At 43.4% G+C, this 23,492-nt stretch overlaps 1 protein-coding gene across 1 annotated transcript in view; it reads left to right on the forward strand.

Moving 5' to 3' along the window:
* The first annotated feature begins 1,416 nt into the window (after positions 1-1,416).
* The window catches only part of CSMD2 (CUB and Sushi multiple domains 2), a 308,935-nt gene continuing 286,859 nt past the window's right edge, over positions 1,417-23,492 (forward strand). Inside the window, 1 exon segment of the mRNA XM_009333469.1 lies at positions 1,417-1,489. Within this exon segment, the coding sequence (XP_009331744.1) occupies positions 1,417-1,489 (73 nt within the window).

Consider the following 23,492-nt stretch of genomic DNA (forward strand, 5'->3'; position numbering starts at 1 on the left):
CACCCCCTTCTCCTCAGGCAAGAGCAGTGCTTTTGGGAGAGGGGCTGCTCCTGGTCTGTCAAACCAAAAGGGGAACATTGGAGTAGGTTCTTGCCGGGAAGGGGGGAGGATATTTGAGGATGTCTTTTTTCTTTTTTTTTTTTTAAAGCTTTGGTGTCACGTTCGAGTTATTTTTGTTGTCCATAGATCTGAGTATCATTACCAAGATAATTAAGTTCCTGAACGTAGCTTTAACGGACTGTGTTTTTTCCCCATCTTGCATGCAGCTACAGGGACAAATGTACTAATAGATGTTAAAAAGGGGGTGGTGGTGGAGGAGAAATCCCACTCTCGCCAGCCCTGGAAAGGGGCTACGGCCAGGTATGCCCACTGGCTCGGTGGAGGGGGACACAGCCGGTGCAGCCTTTCCTACCTCCAGAACACCACCTCCTGAACCAGTCCCACCAGTGTCAGGGTATTGCTCTGTTGCTGGGCTCCGTGCCGCGAGGACAAGTCGCAGGCTGGGGGGTGGCTCTTTTGTGATCCTGTTTGTAACAAAATTTGCTTCATGACAAAATTTGTGTCAATATCATCAAGCTGTTTACAGAGGCACGGAGAAGGGGGGTGCTCCGGGAGGAGGCTGCATCGCTCTGGCAGATGTCTTCATAGCAGAGATGCTCTGTGTGTGTGTACGTATGTATGCTATGCTGTGCTCTGTGCAAAATGGGGGCCTGTGGGACTTACTCCTACACAAGAAACCTGTAGTGCGTATTAAAAATGAATACAATCCTAAAGCATAATCTGTGGCTCGTTGGTTCTAGTGGGGTGGGTGCTGGTGGGAGGATTGTGCTGGGTTGGGGAAGCCAAACTGAGGCAGATCCTACTCGGTGGCTGCAGAGCAGCCCCTCACCACAACACCCGTGCCCTCTCCCCTCCCCGGCATTTAGTGAAGAGAACAAAGATATGGGAACGATTAATCAACTGGCTAATAAAAAAGTATAAATCCCTGGGGACTGTGTGCTGCTAATGCCGAGGAGCTGGCTTTGAGACAGCCACCGGGAGGGACGAGCCAGCCCTCCTCTCCTTTCCTTGCCTCTCCTCTCCCCGAGCTGCTGCCACACTTGGTTCATTCCAGCTGCAGAAGCTCAGAGCCTTCCATGCGGTGGGATTTTTTTTTTCTGGGCTGAAAAAATAAAATCAGCAGCCTGACCTGCTTTCCCCCCCCCTCCTTTCATTTCTCCTCTTCATCCAGCTGAGCCGAGGACTATCCCAATTGTAAAGGGGAAGAAAAAGGGGGGAAAACCCAACAACAACCACCAACCCCAGCACGCCCCGTTCCTGCAGCCCTTTGACATGCAACCTTCCTTGGGATGGGACAAGCCGGGATGCAGCTGCAGCTTTGGAAGGAACTGGGGAAAATTGGGGATCTTTGCTCTCATGACGGTGGAAGTGAGCTCCTGGAGCCGTGTGCTGCTGCTCTCCATGGGGCTGCTGGCTGTCTCGGTGACTGGTAAGTGTAATGGAGAAAGCTGGCAACTTTAGGAGCGTTTTTCTTCCTGCTCCTTAGATCAAAGGACCACTGTTAATCCTCTTGGGGGGGGGGGGGGGGGGGGGGACCGCAACAAAAACCCAGAAAGGGACACAGGGGACAATGACACTGTGTGTGTGCATGCACTTGTGTGTCAGCACATGCTTCCCTGTAGTGTTCAGTAAGGAGTATATTTTCTTCAGACCTTGTAGCTCTGTACAAGATAGTTTCCCTCTGTATCCTTTGGGAGCAACAATTTTAAGCTATGAGATAATAAAAGGTTGCTTTATTTGATCTCATTCCCCATCTCTGGTGGGTCAAATAATTTGTGCACAGTTGCTGTATGATATGCGAGATGACTGTGAAAAATGCCATTACGGTTTCCCCCTCTGCCTTTCCCTTGCATCTTAATTCATTATTTCACTTACCCTAGTGTTTGCCCATAGCTGATAAAATAGATTTAGGATGCCTTGCATGAAGATGGAAGCACTTTTCTCTTACTCCTCTTGCTTTTCAAGTTGATTCTCTCTTATATATGAGCTCTTTGGCCTCAGCATCGTGTGTTTTTGTGAAATACGTGTTTATTGACTTGAAAGATAGCAAAAGATGACTTGAATTTGGGGGGAGTTTGCTTATGTCTCCTCCCTAGTTTCTTTAACTGCCTTTGTAGCAAAAGCATATCCAAAGACTGAAGTTTATTTCTGGTGTAAACAGCAAATATTTAGGGACTGTCCTTATGGGTGTGTAGGAGGGGGAAGAGTGGGAGAGCTGAGTGGCAGTGTCTCCTTTCAACACTGTGCAGTGCCCCGATTTCCAAGAGTTTTGAAGTAACGTTTGTCTTGTCTGCTGTATCTTAGGCTAGAGGAATGCATGTTAGTGTGGTGTTGTGTATGAAACCTTCCTGGGTTTTGTTGGTTTTGTGGGTTTTTTTTTGGGGGGGGGACGGGGGGACGACACACAGATACTTTGTTATCTGGGATGCAACACTGGTTTTATTATGTAAGGCAGATTTTCTCTAAGGAGAGATCCAGAATAAGTGTTAACTGTTCCTCCGAGTACTCTTGCAGCGGACCTGAAGAGTATTGCTAACTGGAAGTATCTATTAGGAAAGGGTATAAAACCACCCAAACAACCTAGAAGTCCTAATTAAGGATGAACATTTATTTTGGTGAATGTTTTTCCTTTCTTTAGCAGGAGCATTTAGCCTGTACACAAGAGAGAACCATTCCAGCAGCTTCTGTTGTGCTTTTGTGATACAAGTAGACCGATGCAGGGATACCTAAATATATGATGTACTATATCAGGGGTTTACAGCTTTTTTCTTCTAAGCTACCTGTAGCTTATTCATACTAGATCTTCCAGGCTTCTCTCTGTACCGGCTTGTTCAGTATATAATCCTTTCTTCTCAGGCCCCTAGCTCCCTTCTCTCTGCATTCAGAGTGCTGTCTGTTCTGGATCCTTCACCCAGAGGTTGGTGCTCTATGTTGTTTTTCTTTGCGAGCATTAGATCTGCAAAAGCTTTTTAGACCTCAGAAGTTTTATCTGCATCAGAGCTAGAGGCATTGGTCAATAGTTCTTCTTTTTTAACAAATTCTGAAATCCTAGTAACAATCTTCTTGTTAAAGCAAGATACCAACTTTGAAATCGGTGGCTTACTGCTAGATATCCAGAACACGGTGAATGTATACGGAGTGAATGCACCCACCCTTTGCGGAGTCCATGGTGGTTTTAGGGTCTAATCCCAGAAAGTAAGTTTAGTCTGGGCTGGGACTTCTAGTACCTTCGCTGAGCAAATCATGAACCTCAGTAGAACAGAGTTCCTAAGAGGCTTCAGTTCTAACCTTGCCTGTTCCTAGGGTTTGTGTGGGTAGTAATAACCAAGAGCACCCATAGTGTGGCAGTAGAGCTGTATATGTAAAACTATCAGTTAGTAGTTCTGGCCGTCTTAAAAATAAAGAGAAAGAAATCCTACTCGCATCACATCAGCTGTGCTGTGTCAGTAGTCCCGTTGCCCAATAATGTCCTTCTGAAAAATGGCACAAAGCACGTGCTTTCTTCTGGATGCTGCTGTGTCTGAAGGCAAGCTTCTGTTTGTGCAAAGAACTGATGGAGCTGTAGGGAAGGTGGTGTTTTGTGATCTGCTGAAGTTTATTGTGTATGTGCAGGGTGGGGGGAGAGGAAGCAGTCCGTATAGTTTCCCCTTTTAGTTTTAAGGATGCAGTAATACTTTGACAGTGTTTTAAGATTTGGGGAGGGCACTGAATTTGTCTTTGGCTGCGAGTTGATTGTGATTCGTGCATGGCCTCTCAGAAATACAGCGTGTATGATGATCCTGAAATTGTATTTCTTGATTGTCAAAACAGGTGGGAACAGGAATAGTATTCCTTTCTGTTCCCTTCTGGGTACCTAGCTATGCATCGGCACTAGAAGGTGCATTTGCGGTACATGTTGGCCAGGTGTGTATGGATATACACATATGCAATTTCTTTTGAAGGCCTGTTACAAAAGGGGGTCTTGATACCATTAGTTACACACTGCTTTACTAGTCAGCATCTTGTTTTGTACTGGGTTATGGAAAGACGCACTGGCTTGAAACATGGTCTGACCAATTTAAACCCACTGTGGTTTTCTTTGTTCTTGATGGAAAATAGTTTTTGGCAGACTCTTCCTCTGAAGAGTGGAGGAGCGGGAAGCTGTTTATGAATTTTGATGTATGTGTATGTATTTATGTTGTAAATCATCCTTTTATTTTGTTCTGTTGTCTTAAATCTCCACAGGATGAAGAGCGATTCAGGGGCACTTTGCCAGGGAAGGAACTTCAGTGTGAAATACTCAGTGATTTGAGTGTATCTTTTTTTAAGGGGTAAGGGTGTGAGATACTAACTCTCTGAAGTGGTGAACAGATTTTTTTTTTTGTAGGAGGGAGGGAAGTGAATAGTCATCAGCCTGATTACATTTGATTGTGGCATATGATGAAACTACAGTATTTTATGGCAATAGCTGAGCATATTGTTTTGATCGGAGTCCTACTATCAATGCTGAAGCAGTGGGGATATCAGTGCTGAATGGAATGAATGATTCCCATGTACTCATTCATGTCTTGCCTTTTGTTACTGGAAAGGAGTCACTTATGGAAAACATTCAGAGGATGCAGATGTTTGGAGGGTACAGCTCTTGCTTGGGATCGGCTGGCTTCTTGGTCCTTAGAGAGGTTGGGAACACAGAAGGCGTCATGTTGCTGTACCTGCCTCCTTGCCCTTGTGACTGGGAGACAGGATATGTGATCTAGTCCATACGTTTTCAGTGCTTCACAGTGGGGTAACATAGATGATCCTCAGGTGGATGGGAATAGGGCCCGATGCTTCCATCTCTGTGTGCCTGTATATATGAGGCTGGGCTGCCATGTGGCCCTCAGGTTTGGCTGGAGTGCAGTGAATGTATTTTCTTATCTCTTCACACAGGTGTGCACACTTGTGAGTTCTTAGTGAAGAACATCCAAATTCAGGATGCTTTCCTCCATGGAAGTATGTGCCCATAGTAATGGGTAGGGAAGGGTGCAGGAAGAGGAGCCCCTGCTAGGAAGAACTTGCTAGGAAGACTGCTGTGCAGTAGCTAGGACTCTACTTCAAGCCTTGGCTGTTTGGGTCACGATTCATGCTGTGGCACCGTAGGCAAGCAGTTTTCTCTCTCTTTGTATTGATTAATGAGTTCTTCATTTGGGGTACAGGAGGCTTTTCTTTGCTGTACAATTGTTCATTGCCTGTCACTGATTTTTTTTTTGTTTGTCGTGGCCTCTCAGTGCTGCTGAAGACACATCTAAGCTCAAGCTTTCCTTGCCACGGAGCTCAGTCCCTGTCATGCCAGTTATCTCCTAGGGAAATTTTGTATTCAGCTGGTTGATGGTTCCCAGCTGAGCCAGCCTGCAGTGGTACAGAGGTGGATGTCTGTTCAACTGATTCTTGGTGGCTGCCTTCCAGTTATGTAGGAGTTTCTGTCAAAAGAAGGTGCTTGTCAAAATGGGTGCAGGGAATGTGATCCAGGCAATCTGGCATAGATCCCAGCGGATATGCTTTTTGCCAAGGTGGTTTAGGGCTCAGGGTCTAGTTGAGCTGTTGATCAGGTGATCGTTTGTAGCATCCCTGCTACAGAGAATGCATTTTCCTATGCAGAAGTGACTGTGCCTTATTAATCTACTTTCAGGGACAAATGAAGAATAATTCCTGCCCCCCCAGTTTGCTGTTAACCGCTTGCACCTGTGCTCCAGGGATTTGCAACTGCTGAATTACTGCATGGTGCTTGCTGCCTTGCTTGGGCTCCTGAGAGGCCAGTTGTTTGTGAAATGCCAGATTTCACAGCTGCACTTATGTTCCGGCTGATGCCCCCCCCAACTCCTACTTAAATTTGGCATGGATCTTGACCAGAGGGAAATGTTATGGTAATGTTGAGGGTTAGGCAGGTTTGGGGGGAAGGTCAGGCAGCCTAACCTCCGTAACACTGATTGTAACATCCAGCCATAGCAATAAAGCACTTGTGGAGAGTGGGCTGAAGGGTGAGTCTCATCTCTATGTTGCTTCCATCAGGTGCAGCTAAGCCCTGAGCTAGTCTTCCAATAGCGAGACCCTCTTTGGAGATGGAGAGGATGCACGGTTCTCTGGCTAGATCGGTACTGGATTTGGACTTGAGGTTTTTGTTAGGACTGTGCAGCTAACCTTTTGACCTTTCACTGCAATGTATACTTAAAAGGCATATTGTATAGGTATACCTGGTATAAAGATTTCAGGGAGAAAGCTGCAACAGATGTCTCTGTGCCCACAGTATTACAAGAGAAGTCTTACTACATTTTTAGTAAAAGTATCCTGAGACATAGGGCTGGAGTAATTTTTCATAGGCTTTAGTGAAACTATAACAAAGCTGTGTTTAGCTGGGTGGGTTTTAAATGATACTTCTTTACTATCTTCCACGTGTCCAGGCATTGGGAGGTTCAGAAATACCATGAATAGGCCTAGATTTGAATTAGCCTTTTGTCCAACAGAAAGTATAGCAAATTCAAATGGAAGGGTAAAGATGAGACATTAAGAGCTACAAAAAAGAAATTAAGTTGAGTAACAAAGATTCTGTACTGCTTGAATTGCTAAGTCCAGCATTGAGTTGTCTATTTGACATATACAGCAGCCAAAAATGTCAGAGGTAGCGTAATCGTGTGTTGGCTCTAATATCCAAATGCAGCCTCTGGGTGCAGATGAATGATGGGAAGGTTAACAGCATCAGGCTTTAAAGGGATTTAAAACCAGGTAAGTTTTTTGCTCCACCCAGAAAGACTGGCCATAGGAACAGAGATGACCTCATCAATCCTGCACCTTAACTGGGGTTTATAGTCTAGCTCAGTATTTTAATGAAGTCTGTATATCGCTGCTTATTGAAATGTTGCCCTTAAATATATTTATTGAGAACTCCAATATGTGCACTTAATACTTGTCACTTGGATATTACAGTGCATAAGTCCAGCCAATGAGGCTTGTATGATACCATCCAATACCTTGGATGGTAACCTCTTTCAGAGTACAGGCAAACATAGAATTAAAGGGCTTTCCTAATAATGGACTCTCTTAACCTGTATCAGTGGTAAATCCAGAGTATTGAGGGGGCTGTGGAAGCAGCAGGGAAAATACTGCTGTTGCCTGCTCAGTATCTTCTACAAGTGCCACGCCACAGAAGCCATGTACAAGTCCTTTCCCACCACACTTTCCCACCGTGCTGCTTTGAAAGGAGTGGAGTCACTGTGTGCTGCCTTTTGTTCCTCTCGGTGGCCAAGGGCAGAGAGCAATGGGAGGAACCTCTGCCCGTGCAGCTTGACCCACCTGCGGGGCTGCCCTCGCTCCTGCCCCAGGGCAGCCCAAGGAGCTGCCTCTTGGGTGGAAAGCAACTGGCTTTACTGAGTGACTTGCACAAGGTCATTTGGGGAGTTTGTGGCAGTCTTGGTCTCAAACACAAGATGGCTTTTCCTGTTTTGCTTCTTAATTCTCTGCAGAGGAGCGTGAAGCTACTTGTTGTGAGATGCTTTCAATGCAACTATAAGGTTATTTCTGAGGCCTCCTGTGGTGCGTGAGTGCCTACTTTGAGAAGCAGGCACTTGCATTGCTTTCAAAGAAATCAAGATCCAGAGATTAAAAAAAGTGATAGTAGCACCCACAGTTTCTGTGTTTACACAATGTTTCTGGAGGAGTGAAGTACAGTGCAATTATGGGAATCAATGTACTTTGCTTGCAATAAACATGATGCAGTGCAGTAATCTGCAAAATGTATGTGCTTCTGCCATGCTATGCAGTGGCAGACTGATCTGATAGTGGTTAATGTGTAATTGGGAAAATCCCATTGATTAAAAAAATCAAATTAACTCTGTTTCAGTCTCTTTGCTGCTGCCATGGACACAGCCAGCCAGAATAGAGACAGTATGCTGCAGGGAGCATGTATGCAATTTTTTTTATACCTCCCTTGCATGAAAGTGGAAAAGAGTTTTTTGGGTGGTTTTCCTCCCTTTTCTAATGTGACTTTGCAGTGAACAGTATGGTGTTCTTTCTTTCTTCCCAGCATCAGGTGCGTTCCCTGATTCAGTCCCTTGCAGTAATGGTTGCAGTAATTTTCTATCCTTATGAGGTACAGGCATCCCCACTGTAGTAATAAACTAACTGCCTGTTTTTTGTATGCACACCACTGTTGTCTGCTGGATGGAAAGAGAACTGGGGACTGTGTCAGAGTCCTACTGGTGCTAGTAATTTCCGAGAGGTCAAAATAATCGTGGAGTAGGGGAGATCTGGTGATCTGTGACTTTCACTGGGAGAGGAGAAGGGTCTTGCAACTGTGGGGCCTGGAGCAGCTGTGGTTGCCAGGGAGATGTGTGAGAGGGGAGTAATTTAAAAAAAAAAACCTTCCCAATTATTGACTGCAAAAATCTACTTGAAAATGAACTGATGGCCTAGGTTTGGGGGAAGCAGGTATTTAGAGAGTTGAAGGAAGGGGAACATGACTTGAAGAAACACCTGTGCAACATGTGGTATTAGTGTATTTATGGTATAGTATACTCAGTGGCTTCATGAGCAGTGGTCCTTGCGTGTCCAGTGTGGTGTAAACATACAGGCGTAAACAAGCAGCCCTTGCCTGGAAGAGCATACAGCCTAATCTAGCACAAGTGTTGGATATAATTCTTGACTGTTGAGGACTGTGCAGATAGGTGGAGACCACAACACAGAGGGTCTTTCTGCCAGCACTGCTGGAAGTCTGCTTCTGAAGCCTGGTTTGTCGAAGGACAATACATGAGGAAGGCAACTGGTGTCACCAGAAAACAGCTTTATACTTGTGCATACACCAGGCTGGCCTTGATAAGAGTGCTGCTGTGCAGGACTCGTAGGCTGGAGCTGCAGCCAAGCTCTCGCAAAAGCCTGGTACCTCAACCCTCACTGGCATTTGGGCTTCCTCCTTAGTAATTCTTGGTGACCTCAGAAGGCAGCTCTTTCTCTCCATCTGTAACCAGAAAGAAATTAACAGCATCCTATATCCTGCTGGCAATTTTTTTTTTCCCCTTCCTTCCATGTAAGAAGGCATTGCTGCTCCTGCTTCGTGATTAGCCCTGTAAGAGAAGGCACTGGGCAGAAGCAGTCTGTGCCCAAAGGTGTTTTGCTGTAAGTGCAGGGAAGGTAGGAGGCAGAGCTGGATGCAGAAAGGCTTGCCCAAGGTCATGCAGCAGGATGCTAGCAGAGCTAGGAACAGACTCCGGGTCTTCTCACTCCTCTGTGTTATTGTGTGCTAAACAGCAGCACAGAAATGCCGTGCTGTTGCTTCCGAGAGAGGTGTGTTTGAGATGCTTTCTCTCTGCAGATGAGGTCTGAGCTGTGACGGTGCTAGCAGATGTGAAGGCACTTTACAGTAGTTATGCTGAAACAGAACAATTTCTCAATCCATTTATCAAAATGTCTGCAGTTCCCATTTCAAGGCAGATAAAACAACAATGAATATCAAATAAAGCTGTCTTTATCCAGAACACTTTAAAACAAAAGAAAGAGAAGATTGGTTCTCTTGGCCTCTGGCTTGCATTAGTTCTCTGGAATGGTAAGTCGCTTCTGTCCTAATGAAATGGCTTTATTTGGATTTCGTCCACCTGCTTTAGTGCCACCTACATTTCTTCAGTGTAAAGAATTCAGCTGCTTCTCAGTTGTCAGTTTAGTGGGATGTAGACCCACAGGCAGTTTCACCAAACCACGGTCACAGCCTGATAATCGTGGCCCTGTCAGCACCCAGAGCCTGTTGTATTAGAAGGTGCAAGAAGTACTGAAATAGACAGGAAAGATGAGTTAATCACAGCTAGGGAACTAACCCCAACTGGGGATTTTCTGGTTCAGTGCTCTCCTGTTATTTGCACACTCTCTCTTGACTTGCAGAAGTTGTTAAAGCCCAGTTTTTGCTGTTTTCCGTGGCTGTTGGCACTTACAAATCCTTGAGGGTGTGAGCCTTAGTCGTTCTGTTTCATGGGAATAAGTAGAACTTGCAAAATCCTAAAATGATTTACAGATTTATTCTGCAGAGAGATCTTAGGATGTTTGTGAAAAGCTTTCAGCAGATACAAATTACACTACGTTGATTAGCTGCACAAGTTTTATGCTCTTGGTTCTCTCCCTTGATTGCATGGAGTGAATTCAACCTTTTAATGTACAATTTGGGATTAATTGTGAATGACATTGAGGTGAAAGTTGCCTGTCTGCTACTGAACTTCAAGTAGTAAAGTACTCATGGCAAAAAAAAAGTCAGAAATATAATCAAGTGCAGTTCCTGTTCCAGCAAGGATTTGCACATGTTGCTCAGCTCCTTCTGTGATTTGCGCTGTATCGCTTGTACAGTTTTTATATGTTTATATCCACATTTGTGCCTCTTACCAAAAGACTGCAGCGCAGCTTTTAAAAGCATAGTGTACTCTAAGTCTCGTACCTTCTCATCTATATTGTAGCAGACCAAGAATTTGCCAGAAGCATCGGGGAATTGAATACTGGTCTTTAGTAAAAGCAGGGTGTTGGCAGAAAGGATGGTCTGGACCTTCAGATTTTAACCTGCCAGACTCTTTGGCTTTGAAGCAGTTGCTTAAATTGCGTGAGCTTCAGCTTCTTGTCTACAGAGTGGAAAAATAGTACTATTGAATGCGTTATGAAGAAGAATGTCTCAAGGATGGCAGAGATCAAATAGAGAACTTGTTTCCTAATTATGGTGCCTGTTTATCAGTAGTTTAGCAATTTTTTTTTTAGTTAAACTTGCGGAAGCAGAGTTTGAAATTTTTTTTATGGTATCTGTGTCATTGCTTTTGGAGCCAGAGGGCCTGAGGTGGAGCTTGCTGCCTGAAAGAGCAGGATGAGTGCATTTCCTTAAGGTCTGAGTTGGCTTTTTATTCACAGAAAGTTTGCTGAAGAACTTTACAGTGGGGAATGATGTGCTGTTGTGTAATGGCTTACACGTTGTTACCACTCTGCCCTTGCTCTGCTTTTGTTACCAGTGTATGTGTGTGTTCCCAAACTCTTGAGGTCTGTTTGCCTGTAAGGAGGACTCTCTTTCACCGTTCTCCTAGCTGAAATGAGCAGTGCTAGCTGGCAAGTTAAGTGTCTTGCAGAAAAGCTGGTCTTGCAGCTTGAAAAAGTAAGGACCTACTGGGTCTCATTCTGTTCCCCAGTCCTGCCTCCTTCACGTCTCTAACTCCATTATTGTCAGCAGGATTCTTCCCTCTTCTTGTTGCTGCAGGGCAAAGGAGGATCTGGTCCTTTGTCAAACAGACGCTTGATCTGACATTGGTGAGCAGTGAAAGCCAAGTTGAAGGTACAGAAAATGGAAGATCATTTCTTCTGTAACAAAGGCACAATTTCATGTTCCTTTCTCATTTGATACACCAAATAATAATGTAAAAAACCCCCACATATTTCCTCCCAGAAAGGAAATCTCCTTCAGAAGGAGCCTGTGCTTTTCCAAAGTTGATGCCATTTTTAAAGATGCTACTTGCATCATGCAGCATATTGTTTATATCCCTCTATTGTTTTGTCTCCATTAGGGAAAGGTTAGGCACTGACTGTGGACACTGGGCAGCTGTCAGCAACCAGCCTGGGATGTTTTCATTAAAGTTAAGCACCACTTGGAGAGGGGCTCAGTCTGTTAATATTAAAATAATGTCCACCCGCTGAAATAATAAGCATTTGAAGGATAGGGAATTTGTCCCTGATAGTGTCGGGGCTTTATTTCTCATGTTGGGTTTAACACACCACCTTTGAAGGCAGCAGTCCTGGAATGATCGAAGAGGGATGACGTGTCACTCGCGTGCTGACCCCTCTGCAGGGTTACTCCCTCTTCTGAGGGCTCCGGTTCCCTTTCTACAGGCTGTGCTGTGGTGGTGTGCAAATCATGTAGCTCTTCAAAGGATGGTAAAACAGCTGTCTTGGAATTTCTGTACTTTGGTAGGGTGTTTTAATGAAAATAAATTAAAAAAAAAAACTGTCAGGTGCTCATGTGCCGAGGGAACAATGTGTGGAATGGTCTCCACGCTGCAGATAGTATCTTGCTTAAGGCCTAGAGCTAAAGCACAGTGAAACCATTGTGGCTTTTTGAGTGAAGTTCTTAGGTCTCGAACATGAAGATAGGTCATCTAGTACCTTGACGTGGGTGTCTCATAGACCGAGGTATCTTCTTTCAGTAGCACGTACAGTGCTGGTTTCTTTTACCCTGGCAAGGTTTAAGATATGAGAGACAACCCTGCAAGGCCCATGCTGGTACCACCTCTTCATGAACAGCTGGGTTGGTCCTAACTGAAAGAAGTCATCTTAGGAAGAGCAAGTTCATTTCGCTGGATTTAAAGTGTTCCAGAAAATAATGTTTTATGGGAGGGTCTGTCACTTGTTCCTGCTAAATGCTGTGACAGTCCTAAATTAGAGAACAAATTATGACCTTTTTTGCCTAGGAATCTAATACTGAGGGCTATTATGGGGAGGTTTTTTCCTTCTTTTCCACGAGTGCAGTTAGCAAATGAGACTTTACAAAAAATACCCAATTTGAACCTACAAGTTGATTCAATTCACCCCTTGTTAACTCTTTGATTGAGAGCTATGTAGATTGAAGAAGAAAGGTATTGATCTGCTTTTGGGATTGAAAACTAAGATTAAATAGAGTATGTCTAAGGGTAAAAATGAGGTTTTAAATGAATGGAGAAGGTGAAAGAAAAATAAAATAGTACAATATAATGTTAATGGAAGTAAGTTCTGAGTTTGTAAGTTATACGTAGATGGAGGTCACAGGATACAGAAACTGTACGGAAATGACTTGGACTTTGCATATGAGTGGATTGATCCACTGCAGCTAGTGGGAATGTTTTGTATACGGGTCATGGCAGATCAGTACCTAGCACGAGAGTTTTTCTGAATTGGATCAGAACATGATAAAAATAAGTCTGGTTTTGTAATTTCAGAGCATCCATCGGTTGTGAAGACTATATTTGGACAGAGGGACATTTATCGTTAGAACAGAGCTGACAGTTTTCAGTGAAGAATTTAGGTTTTGCTGTCATGTATGTGAAGCTTGTGTGTAAAGGGACTGAAGATTTCAGTATAATTGAAGTGTTTCACTTTTTTTACGCATAATCTGTTAGAAACCTTTTATAGCTATCTATTGTTTAGGGCATGTAGCTTGCTTTTTTTTGTCTCATTGGGAGAAGTGAATTGTTAACTTTTCTGTGTACTGTCAACTTCTGGTGACTTTCATTGATTGCTCAAGGTGACAAGTAGGCATTAGGTAATAAATATCAACTGCAGCAATACTTAAAGGAAGTGAATGTGAAAGTGCTGTTAACGGAATCAAGTAAAAAATGGATTTATATCCCAACAAAAATTCCCAGGAGAAATTGCCTTCTGTTTGCCTCTCTTTGTAATTCAAATATGATAATACAAGTGCAAGCTGTTATAATACAAATGCCTGGCAGAGCGTTTTGGAAGATCTCAAAGTACTTGTAAACGCACAGTACACTTCTCTATAGAGCATGTGGGGAAATGAGAGTTGCGGGAGAAGAGTGAAGAGCTTTTAATAAGTGGAGTCTCTGCTTACTCAGGACGACTTTTTTTTTTCATATCTGAAGGTGTAAGATTCTGGTCACTGTAGTGACGGCTAGTTTGCTGGTTATGGCATTAGCTGAATATTTGAAGTCAGTTCTCCTGCGTTGTCTTCTACAGAACTTCTCTGCGTCTCCTTTCTGTTCTAAGCCCTAGGTGCTAGAAAGGGATGGTGGCCCCCCTGCAACTACCAAGAGTATATGGTAGATTTGTGTCACTTCTGTGCTTTCCATGTAGTTATAAATACATGAAAATATAACCAGATTACTCTATTGATGTTTAAAGATATAAGCTAGAAACTGAAACATGGTGGGGAGGGGAAAAAAACGCTTGCAACTCTCTCTGAGCTTAGGGCAGACTTATTTCTAAAGAAGAATCTATATCCGCTGTATTATTATCTTTAAACTGTCAGTTCTCTATCAGTGTAATGATGAAATTGTTAATATTGTGAGAATTTCAAGGACTGAGGTCTTCTAAATTATTAGCGAGATGAGATTTGTAGCTAGGTCAAGGATCTCTCTTGGGGCAAGTTCCATTCTCACTGGCCTTGGGGGAGCATTGAACTTTATAGATGGACACACAGCTTCATAACTAATAATGGCAAATGAAATTGCAGCTACTTTTAAGTCTTTTTATGATGACATGGATTTGGTAACAGGGGGAATAGAGACTAATGAAGAAAATTTTATCATGAGGAAATCTTTAAATTAGGCCTTCACTGTGATTTGCGAGATGGATTTCACCTTGAACCGTATTTCACCTTTCTTACTTTTTTTTGAGATAAAGGAGTCCTAACACCTGAGATGAAAATGAGTTTGTGTTTGAGCACAATGGATAAGCCATTTAAATGCAAATATTCTTTTACTGGAAAATAATTGAAATACAAATTGAAAAAATTGTTTTGGAGATAATAATTAGCACCTTATAAATGAGACTGAGTAAAAACACTGCTTATGAGTGGAGTCCGTTTGCAGGGGTTTGTACAAATGTTTTTCATCAAATTAGCTTCCCTTTTCTGAGTTCTCATTTCAGTTGTGGGTTGAGAATGAATTGCTGGGTGAAACACCAAACTTGTGGGAGACAGATAAAATCTGAGATTTGAGATTTGCTTATCAGGAATCACAGACATAGCAGAAAACCATGCCTGCCCTGTGTCATTTTTATGGATGTCTGGACTGAAGGTGGGGGAAAATTAAATCTTTACTGTGTTCATTTTACAGATGCAGGGAGAAAATAAGAGTAAAATTTTAAGATGCTTTTGAATCATCCTGCACACTTTCATTGAGTCTTGGACTCCCGGGGCAAGATTTGCAAGGATGTTTAGATGCCTAAATAAGTGTATGCTTGCCCAGTGGGGTTTCAGAAGAGCATATGTTAGCTGCAAAACTCAGGTGCATTTGTAAAGGCTACAAGGCATCTGTCTGCAGTTCTTAGGTTATAAAAAAATGTTTGTAAATTTGGTCCACTTCAGTTCCTTTTGAAAAGGGACTTGCGGTCCTTAGGTGAATTCATTTTGGTTTTGTGAAATCTTGCACAAAGGCGTTGCGTAATCTCTTTGACGCATTGCCATGAGTCCAGGGCTAAACCGAGGCCTCCCAAGTTCCAGCTTAGTGCCTTAACCGTGTGTTAAACTGTATTTTGATAGGCTAACTCTTGGTTTCAGATAAAAAGTGTGCAAGCTTGCGTGGTGTGTTGCAAAGCCATTCTCCTGTTACCAGAGTAGGATGCAGCAGTTCTCTGGCTTACTTTGAAATGTGATGCATGAACACTCCTTCAAAGGAGACTGACGGTGGGATTCAATTAAAGGATATTGGGGCAACTGAAAAGCCATGAAGGGAAGTCACAGGAAAATCCAGTGAGGCAGTTATTCACACTAGAGAGAGCATGGGAAGAATATGCATTAATTGGTTAATGCTTCTGAAGTGCTTTGAAGATGGAAATGGCTATATAAGTGCTTGGTAGTATTATTATGCTGACAATGGCTATGTAGGAGAGTCGTGGCACTAAGGGAGCAGTCAAAATTGATTAAGAGACAATTTTGAAGAGAAAGTTTTGAAGGGAGAAATTTGCATCCCTTGAGAAGAGGCCATTCTAGCTGAATATTGGGATAACTGTGTTACTTCTCTGAGCTGAGCAAATGATTTTAAGTAATGGATGGTCCGCAAAAGATTCCCAGTTTCATCAGGAATTATGCAGCTGTGAACTTTTGCAGGTAATTACTGTTCTTCAGATTGTTAATGAGTGGCTGCTTGAGGGGTGGAATTGTTGCAAGCATTAGGAAACCCTGTTGTTTAGGCTTGTTTGGGGTGTGAAGGTCACACAGTGTTTAGTTTGAAACCTAACTCGTGAAATCCAGTTCCACTAAGAGCAATTAGAAAACCCTGGAGTTTTCTGGATTACGAATCGCAAAAGCTTTAGTATGTGTAGGCAACTCCAAATGAGAAAGAGTTGGTATGACTTTATAAGGCATTAAGGAACCTTTATTGGGATGATTGGAGTGGTCTGATGTCCTTTGCACAGGAGGAATTCAAACTGAAATGGATTGAGGTTGGCAGGGGGATGATCAGAGGAACGAAGGGTGTATCTCAGAAGAGTGTAAGTGCAGGGTTTATTTAGCCTGGCAAACAGGGTTGCAAAGGGATCTATTCTCTATAAATGCATCAAGGCCAGGTAAAAACAACACAGGGAGAAGGACTGTTTAAGCTAACAAAATGTTGGTATGAAAACAAATGGGTGTAAACTGGTCATGAATTAATTTTACGTTGGAAATTAGAATGATATTTATAATCATCAAAGCAGTAAGGCTCTAATGCAAATCTTCCAGTGTGAAGTAAAGGACAGGAGAGTTCACGTATTTATAAATGGGATTGTATGGTATGATTGCCAAGCCTGGAAGGAGACCGTATGTAATAACCAGGAGAGCTTTTTAGTTCTTTAGCTTTAACTTTTTATCTCTGTGTGTGTATATATACACAGGAACACACATCCATATATATATGCTTTATAGTCCAATTTGTCAGCTGCTGTATCTCTGCATTTTTCAAACTGATGACTATAATAGTGAATGCGATTAAGGAAAATGAACTCAAGAGACTTGAACTGGCAAAGAACACTCAATTTTATTTGCCGGAGACTTTGAGCACAGGCCCAGCTGTTGATCAGCATGGTTAAGGCTCAGCAAACTTAAAAGTTGGACTGATGAATGTTAGCCTTCAGTTGCTGGTTTTTGCGTCTTGTCCAACCTGTCTGAACCAGTCACACTAATGCTCGTCTGAAAGTCTCATGTGTGTTCTCTGTCAGACTGGAAGCAGAGTGAAACCATCCTTTCTTACTAAGATTTTTGCACGTCCTATTTCATGAAATCCCATTTGGTGTGAAAAATTTTAAACTCTGAACACTGATATTAGTGATCACAAGAGACATTGCTTTACGTTTCTGCCAGAGAATGAGTATTAAAACATGTATTTAATGCACCCAGTAAACCTGTTGGATACAGAGTAAGAGCAGATCCAGTGTGCTAGCAATGCACTTCATGGTAAACTGAAGCAGGAGTTGTCCAAGGTCAATCAATGGCATGGTGAGGAAGCTGTTAACTGATAAACCAAAGTGTTCAGCTGTGCTCTAAGGACAGGATCACGGTTTTTTGCATTCTTTGAATATAACTTTACTCGTGTGTCTTGGTGTTTTTGCAGCCTATCTCTGAGGTATGCTAGCATCAGTACTGCCTTGAAAGGGGAATAGCAGAAATGTGTGTTTGACTTACTGAACAGCATTGGCTGTGGTAATACATTCAGTGACTTCTGCCTTTATCCCAGCAACTTGTAAGAAATGAGAGTCTGGGGTCTTGTCTCCTCACAGATCTGTGGGGGACTGCAGGTGGCTTTCAGAGGGTTGCATCCCTAATGACTGGACAGCAGAGGACACCTCAAGGTGATTTATAACAGTGCAAGCCAAGCGAGTGCGAAACTGCTAATCGGCCAGTTGTTCGATTCATTTTTGCATCGCTATAAATGGCTGGTCCAGGGAGCACAGTAGTTGCATAGGCCCTTTTGTACCTGTTTTGCCTGGCGGGTCATGGTAGCTGGGGAAGAAGGGGTCAGAGGCACTGTATCTATGCTTTTCCTTCCGTGTGCTGAATGGCAGAAGTATTGCCTGGTGATGCCATGAATCTTCCTCTTCCTAGCACAGAAACTCTTATTCTCCTCATTCCAGTAGGTGTTAGCAGGACAAACTGTACTTTTAAGTGGATCTGGCTAATGTACTCTGCAATATTATGGTTGATCTGTTGCAGGTAAGTGGTGAGCGGCCTGTCAGACAAAGATAGACCCCATTACTAACTGATTATTTCTACAAATACTTGTTCATTTATCTGCTCTTTGCATTAATGACTCATCATGGCTCTAACCTTTATTCTGAATCTTCAATTATTGCTGTTTAAGAAGCATCCCGTACTTCTGGTCCTGGAGGTGGCTAATACTGTGTTATCTAGAGAAAATACTTGATTCCAAGCAGATGGATAAGTGTCTCTCTTCCTGTGTCTAGGGCTAGAGAGAAGAGGCCACATCCTGTGTCCTGGAGATATGTGGAAAACAGCTGCAGCCTCTGGCTTTGCTTAAAACATTGCTGTTGGACTCATCATCTCGGAGCCCTGTTGCTAAGAGGCCCTAGGCCAAAATTCGGATCTAAATTGTGTGTGTAAGGCTCATTGCTAAGAACAGTCACACCTGCTTGCTTTGGTCTGGGGATGTCACTTCTCTTTCCTTGTGTCTCCTGCTGCCTCTTCCAGACCACTTTCCTTGGCTTCCTGCAATGCCCAGTATTCAGCAGAAAACCCCCAAACAACTGGTGCTGCTGAATACCAAAGGCATGAATGTTGTGAAGGAAATGAATTGTGACTCTTGGTGAAGACACACAGTAGAAAGCTCATTTGTCTGCAATATTGCCAAACTCTGTTAACTAGCTGTTGAGCGTTCAAAGAAATTTCTATGCATGTATAAAATCAAGGTGTTTGGTTTTTTTCTCCCCGTTCTTTTGTTAAGGCTGCCCTGTAATGAAGCCGCAGTTGAGCTGTTGCATGTGTGCCTTTGCCTAGCAACTGTGCCTAGCAACATCACGGCATCGCAGCGAACCCAGCGTTGGGGACGGAGCCGCTGGCTGTCAGGGAGCTGGTTAGAATGGTAATTTGTGATGAAAGATACTAGAGCCTCTTTTCATGAGGTTTGCAAAGCCTTGTTCTTAATTTCTTGACCTTCAGGCTTCCTTGAATACCTTCAGACAGCTTTCTGCCGCTGCCCTCAAAAAATCAGACGAGCTGAGAGTTGCCTGGTAGCTAAACCTTTATATGGTGTGTGAGGCTTTGAAAGCATTTTCATTAGTCTTTCAGCCAAGTCACATTGCCTTGCACTTGGGGTGGGGTAAACCAAGTGCATGTGAATAATCCCTGTGACACAGCCAATGCACCATAACTTCAGCTGAGTCCGAAGCTGCTGTGTGTAACACCATTCTGCAGTAACAGAGGCAAGACTTAAAATATGTAACACCTGCACTAGGAAGTGGGTCTGCTTCTCTTAGAAGTGACTCTGGGGGAGAAGCCTAAGAGTATGCTTAAAGCATAGCCAGCTGTGGCTGCTTAATTTGTTTTTAAAGTGTTTAAAGCTCTTGTCTCTTCCTAGAGTATTCAGCTTGGAGGTTTTTTGTTTGTTTGGGGTTTTCAAAATCTTAATGCGTGAGCTATTTCAGCCAAGGCTCCTTAAAGCACCATTCAGATAAGTCCAGTAAGTGCAATGGAAGAATGAATGTCCTTCAGTCTAATGCAAACAAAGGACACGAAATAAAGTACTGCTTGTCACTTTTGTCATAGGACAGACGTGCATGTAGTTAGAACAGGGTACAGCAAGGAACCAGAGCAGCACAAGCTGGATGGGCTGGTTTGGCCTACCTAGTGGAAGCTTACAGCACTGGGTGTTGGGCTCTGTAGCAGATGTGTGAATCTTGAACGTGTCTGGACATATATGCTGGACAGATGAAAGTCTCTCTCCCTTGCTGACAGCTCTGAGTACATTCTTAGGCCAAGACTCCTGCCTGCTACCTCACAAGGTGGGTTGTTTTTTCCTCTTGTCACCTGTGAAGCAAGTCACCAGGTTTTTTACGCTCATCTGAGAGAGGGTGGTCAGATCATGCTAAAGAATGCTGATGGGAGGGACAGAAGAGTGAGGACCTTCTGTAACCAGGCTTGTCTCTGGCATGGATTTGCAGTCAGCAGGCGTGTTTACGCTGTGTAGTGCAGTGAAGTGTGAGAGATTCTCCTCCTGCTGTTGACAGTGCTGCTATTTCCATGTGGCATGGTGCTCTAGAGGGGCCAGCTTGAGTCCCATTAGGGTACAGCTGTGTAGCACTGTGGTGTGTTCAGGTTGCAGTCAGGGATGGTGGTCTGGATACCACTGCCAGGCTGACTTCCCTACCGCTGGCAAAGATTGCCCCATTGCAGGCTCAGCAGCTTGGTTGCAGCTCTGGATGTACGTCTTGTTGATGTTGTCTGTTGACCGATTCCATGACACTTTGGTTGCCGTAGCCTAGTGTGAGTTACAGGCTGGGCTCTTTAGTCGGGCTCCACATATGCTCGGCTCCTCCTGTATTCACTGTGAATGGCTATGTGAAAGACTTGTGTTTAAGTGGAGCTCAGCAATTGAACTTGGTGCGTTTCAGAAGGTAAGTGCAGTTCCTTTTCCAGGTGCTTCTCTTTCAGATTTGAAGAGGTGAAAAATATGCTAGTTTCCTACAGGATTAGAGGGGGTATCGTCATCCTTTTGCAGAGAAAGCACAGCCTGGTGGTGTGGGGGGTGTGAGGTGTTCCTGATAGTGTTCAGTACTGACTGCAAATGCTTCATGTAGCCATACCAGAGCCTTTGGGTTTACATGAAGTTTATTGTGTGGGATAGAGTGGGAAGAAACACAGATCTTCAGTTTACATGAGGAATCTTATTCTTGAGTCCTCTACTCTGGTTTCAAGGAAGTACGAAGAGATGCCAGTATGGCAAATCTTCACTAGTAACTATGCTGATAAAGCTCAACTGAGCTTAAAGCAGGGTGAGCTGTAGTATATTTGGCCTTCCTGACAAGATTCCTATGCTTTGTTAATTGTTAAAAGGTTCAGGGTTTTCTTTCTTTCTGTGTACGTTCCTTGCATCAACAAACTCTGCTTGCTTGGCTAAACACGATCTCTGCAGGTCAGTAGAGCGTGGAAACAATATCTTCTTTTGTGATACAGTCAGAACAGGCAGAGCCCATTTCACTACTTTGACGCAGGCATGTTTCGGGAGCCTTCCAGATGAAGCAATCAATGTGGTCTTTGTCACCGTGTTTTCAAGGAAGATGGTGAAAACTGAGATTTGGTGAAAAAGATACTGAGGCGTTCTGTGTTGTGGAGTAATTAGTAATTTAGTAATTTAAATTCCTCATCAGTATTGGCTAAGCAAAGTTTTCTTCGTTACGCATGTTTGAAATGTTTTCTAATGTTGTATCCGTTGCTATCCACTGGATATTGGATCAGGTGGCGTATGAAGCGGTATGCATGCCTGTGTGTCTCCAACTAGCTAACTTTAGTTAGTGCAAATAAAATGCAATATTTTTTAAGATTGCTGCTGTAAATAGTCAGGAAAATATATATTCATTAATGTGTATTGAGGAACACAGACTTCTCTAGTATTTACTTAATCTATATTACTTTGGTACTGCTTGTATTAAAAAGAATGCGTTACCAGGGATTTTCTAGATGCTGATTAAAATAACTCCAAAGTAATTTTTCGATATCTTCTAGTATTAGTCCTTAAGCCCTCCTGTGCCTCCCCTTCTAACAGTAAAATAGGAGGGAATCCATCTCCCTTCCTCCTCGCTACGTGCAAGTCTACTCCTAAACACTTGCCCTGTTTTCTGGCTTGCTTCGATTCTGTTTAGCTTGTAAGCTTTACAGATGGTGAAGTGGTATATAAATCTGCAGGAGTGATTGGGAAAGCTGTAGCGTGCACCTGGGGAAAGCCAGCATGACACTGTAATGTCTCTTTGATGACCCGACAGGAGTATGGGCTGTGATATTCACTCAAGCTCAAGTTCTTACTAGCTCCACAACAGGTGGTGTGATTTTGTGTCTCGCCCCCCCCCTTTGATAGCAATCTTTTTATTAAAAAAAAAATAATAATCTGCTGAGGGTCTTGAAGACTGAAGTCCCTTCTGTTTCCAGGTCATTCCAGGGTAGGGAATGAAGCAAGCTGGCAGGGGACAGCCTGTGTCAGGTCAGCCTGCCATGGTACTCTCTGTCTCTCCCTCTGTTAAGAACAGAGGACTTCAGCCTCAAGGGAGAATCTGGCAGCTGCTGTTATGACCAGTGTACTCACTTAGGCAATTTCTAGCTTAACCAAATGAGGCATTACTTTACAGCAGCTGAAGTCTCTGGCCTCTCAGCATGTCAGGGGACTGCAGTGCAGCTGTAAGACAGGACATATGTACGGTGTCATGTTCTTGTGATTTCAAGTTTTGTCCTGCAATGGCTTTTGAGGTTACCTGAAATTGGATGTTTCTTTTTTTCTCTACAGCATGTCAGAACTCCTTTGACCTTGCTATTGGAAATATATGCCCTTTCAAGGTTCAATCATGAAATATAAACCCAAAGCATAACAAAGCAGAAGAGACTTTCTCCAAAGGAGAAGGCTAGCTTGGGGTAGAGGAGGGAATGTACCGGTGGGGGTGACAGTCGGCATCCCACCCACATGCATGAGGCAGCGGTCAACTTGGGTTTGGGTTTAGCTGCAGCACTCTGTCCAGTTTTTTACTTTACATTTCAGGACAGATACAGAACAGCTGGGGAGAGCCCAGAACCTCACTGGGGGTTCAGAAACATCATTGAACAAGGAAGCACTGAACAGCTTGGGTTTACTTGTTCTGTAATAGGGCTTTTCAGCGGTTTTGGATCTGTTGACCTCAATGTTTCCAGTGTTAGGTGCCTTTATTTCTATGTAGGTGCTTATTGCATTTCTAGAGAATTGAGGAGAATAGACATGAGGCTATTTTCGTTTCTTGCCTTTCACAGATGCCCACAGGCATTATGAGCTACATGTTGAAAATCACCTGTCTTGGGAGGAGACGGCTGGGGAGAATAAACTGTTCTTTGAGTCCAGTGTAGGTGGGAGAAAAATGCCATGGTCTAAAGTAATAACAGGATGACTCTGGGTCAGACATTAAGGAAATGGAGAGCTACGATGCTTTTGTCCAGATTTTTCCTAATCTGAAATATATGTGTCATTTCTAAGAAACGTTGGGAATGTTACATGATCACAGAGCAGTGTGGCAATGTGTGAGGATGGTGCAGTGACAGCTGGAAGTTCCAGACTTCCCTTTCCTCTTCTGTGCAGGTATTTGTAGTTTCCAGCTGTAAGGTGGTTTGGTAAGGTGGCTTTTGCTGGGGAACTCCAAGGTCAGCAATGTGACTAGAAATCCCAAACATGTATAGAAACTTGCATAATTTTCCAAGACACATTTTTTTGGTTGGGAGAGGAAGGGAGGGCACGTGTGGGAGAAACTAAATACATTATTACAGCATCTTCACTCCACCATCATTTTTTTCTTCCTCTCTTCTTTCTACTTGGGAAGCCCTTAAAATTGAATTGTTATGCTAACATTGGAACAATGCCTAAATGTAACAGATCTCTGCAATAACAGTCTAAAAGCCTGGGCAGCACTAAAAGGGACAGAAAGTGATGACAGAGTGGGAGTGAAAGATTGTTGGAATGGAAGGGAAGTAATGTCTCTCTCCAGAGAACTGGAGGTGACTAAGTTGGTTTCAGGAATGATATGTTTGCTTTGCAGTTTCACAG

Source organism: Pygoscelis adeliae, unplaced genomic scaffold, assembly GCF_000699105.1.
Source record: "Pygoscelis adeliae isolate BGI_AS28 unplaced genomic scaffold, ASM69910v1 Scaffold321, whole genome shotgun sequence".
Lineage (NCBI taxonomy): Eukaryota > Metazoa > Chordata > Aves > Sphenisciformes > Spheniscidae > Pygoscelis > Pygoscelis adeliae.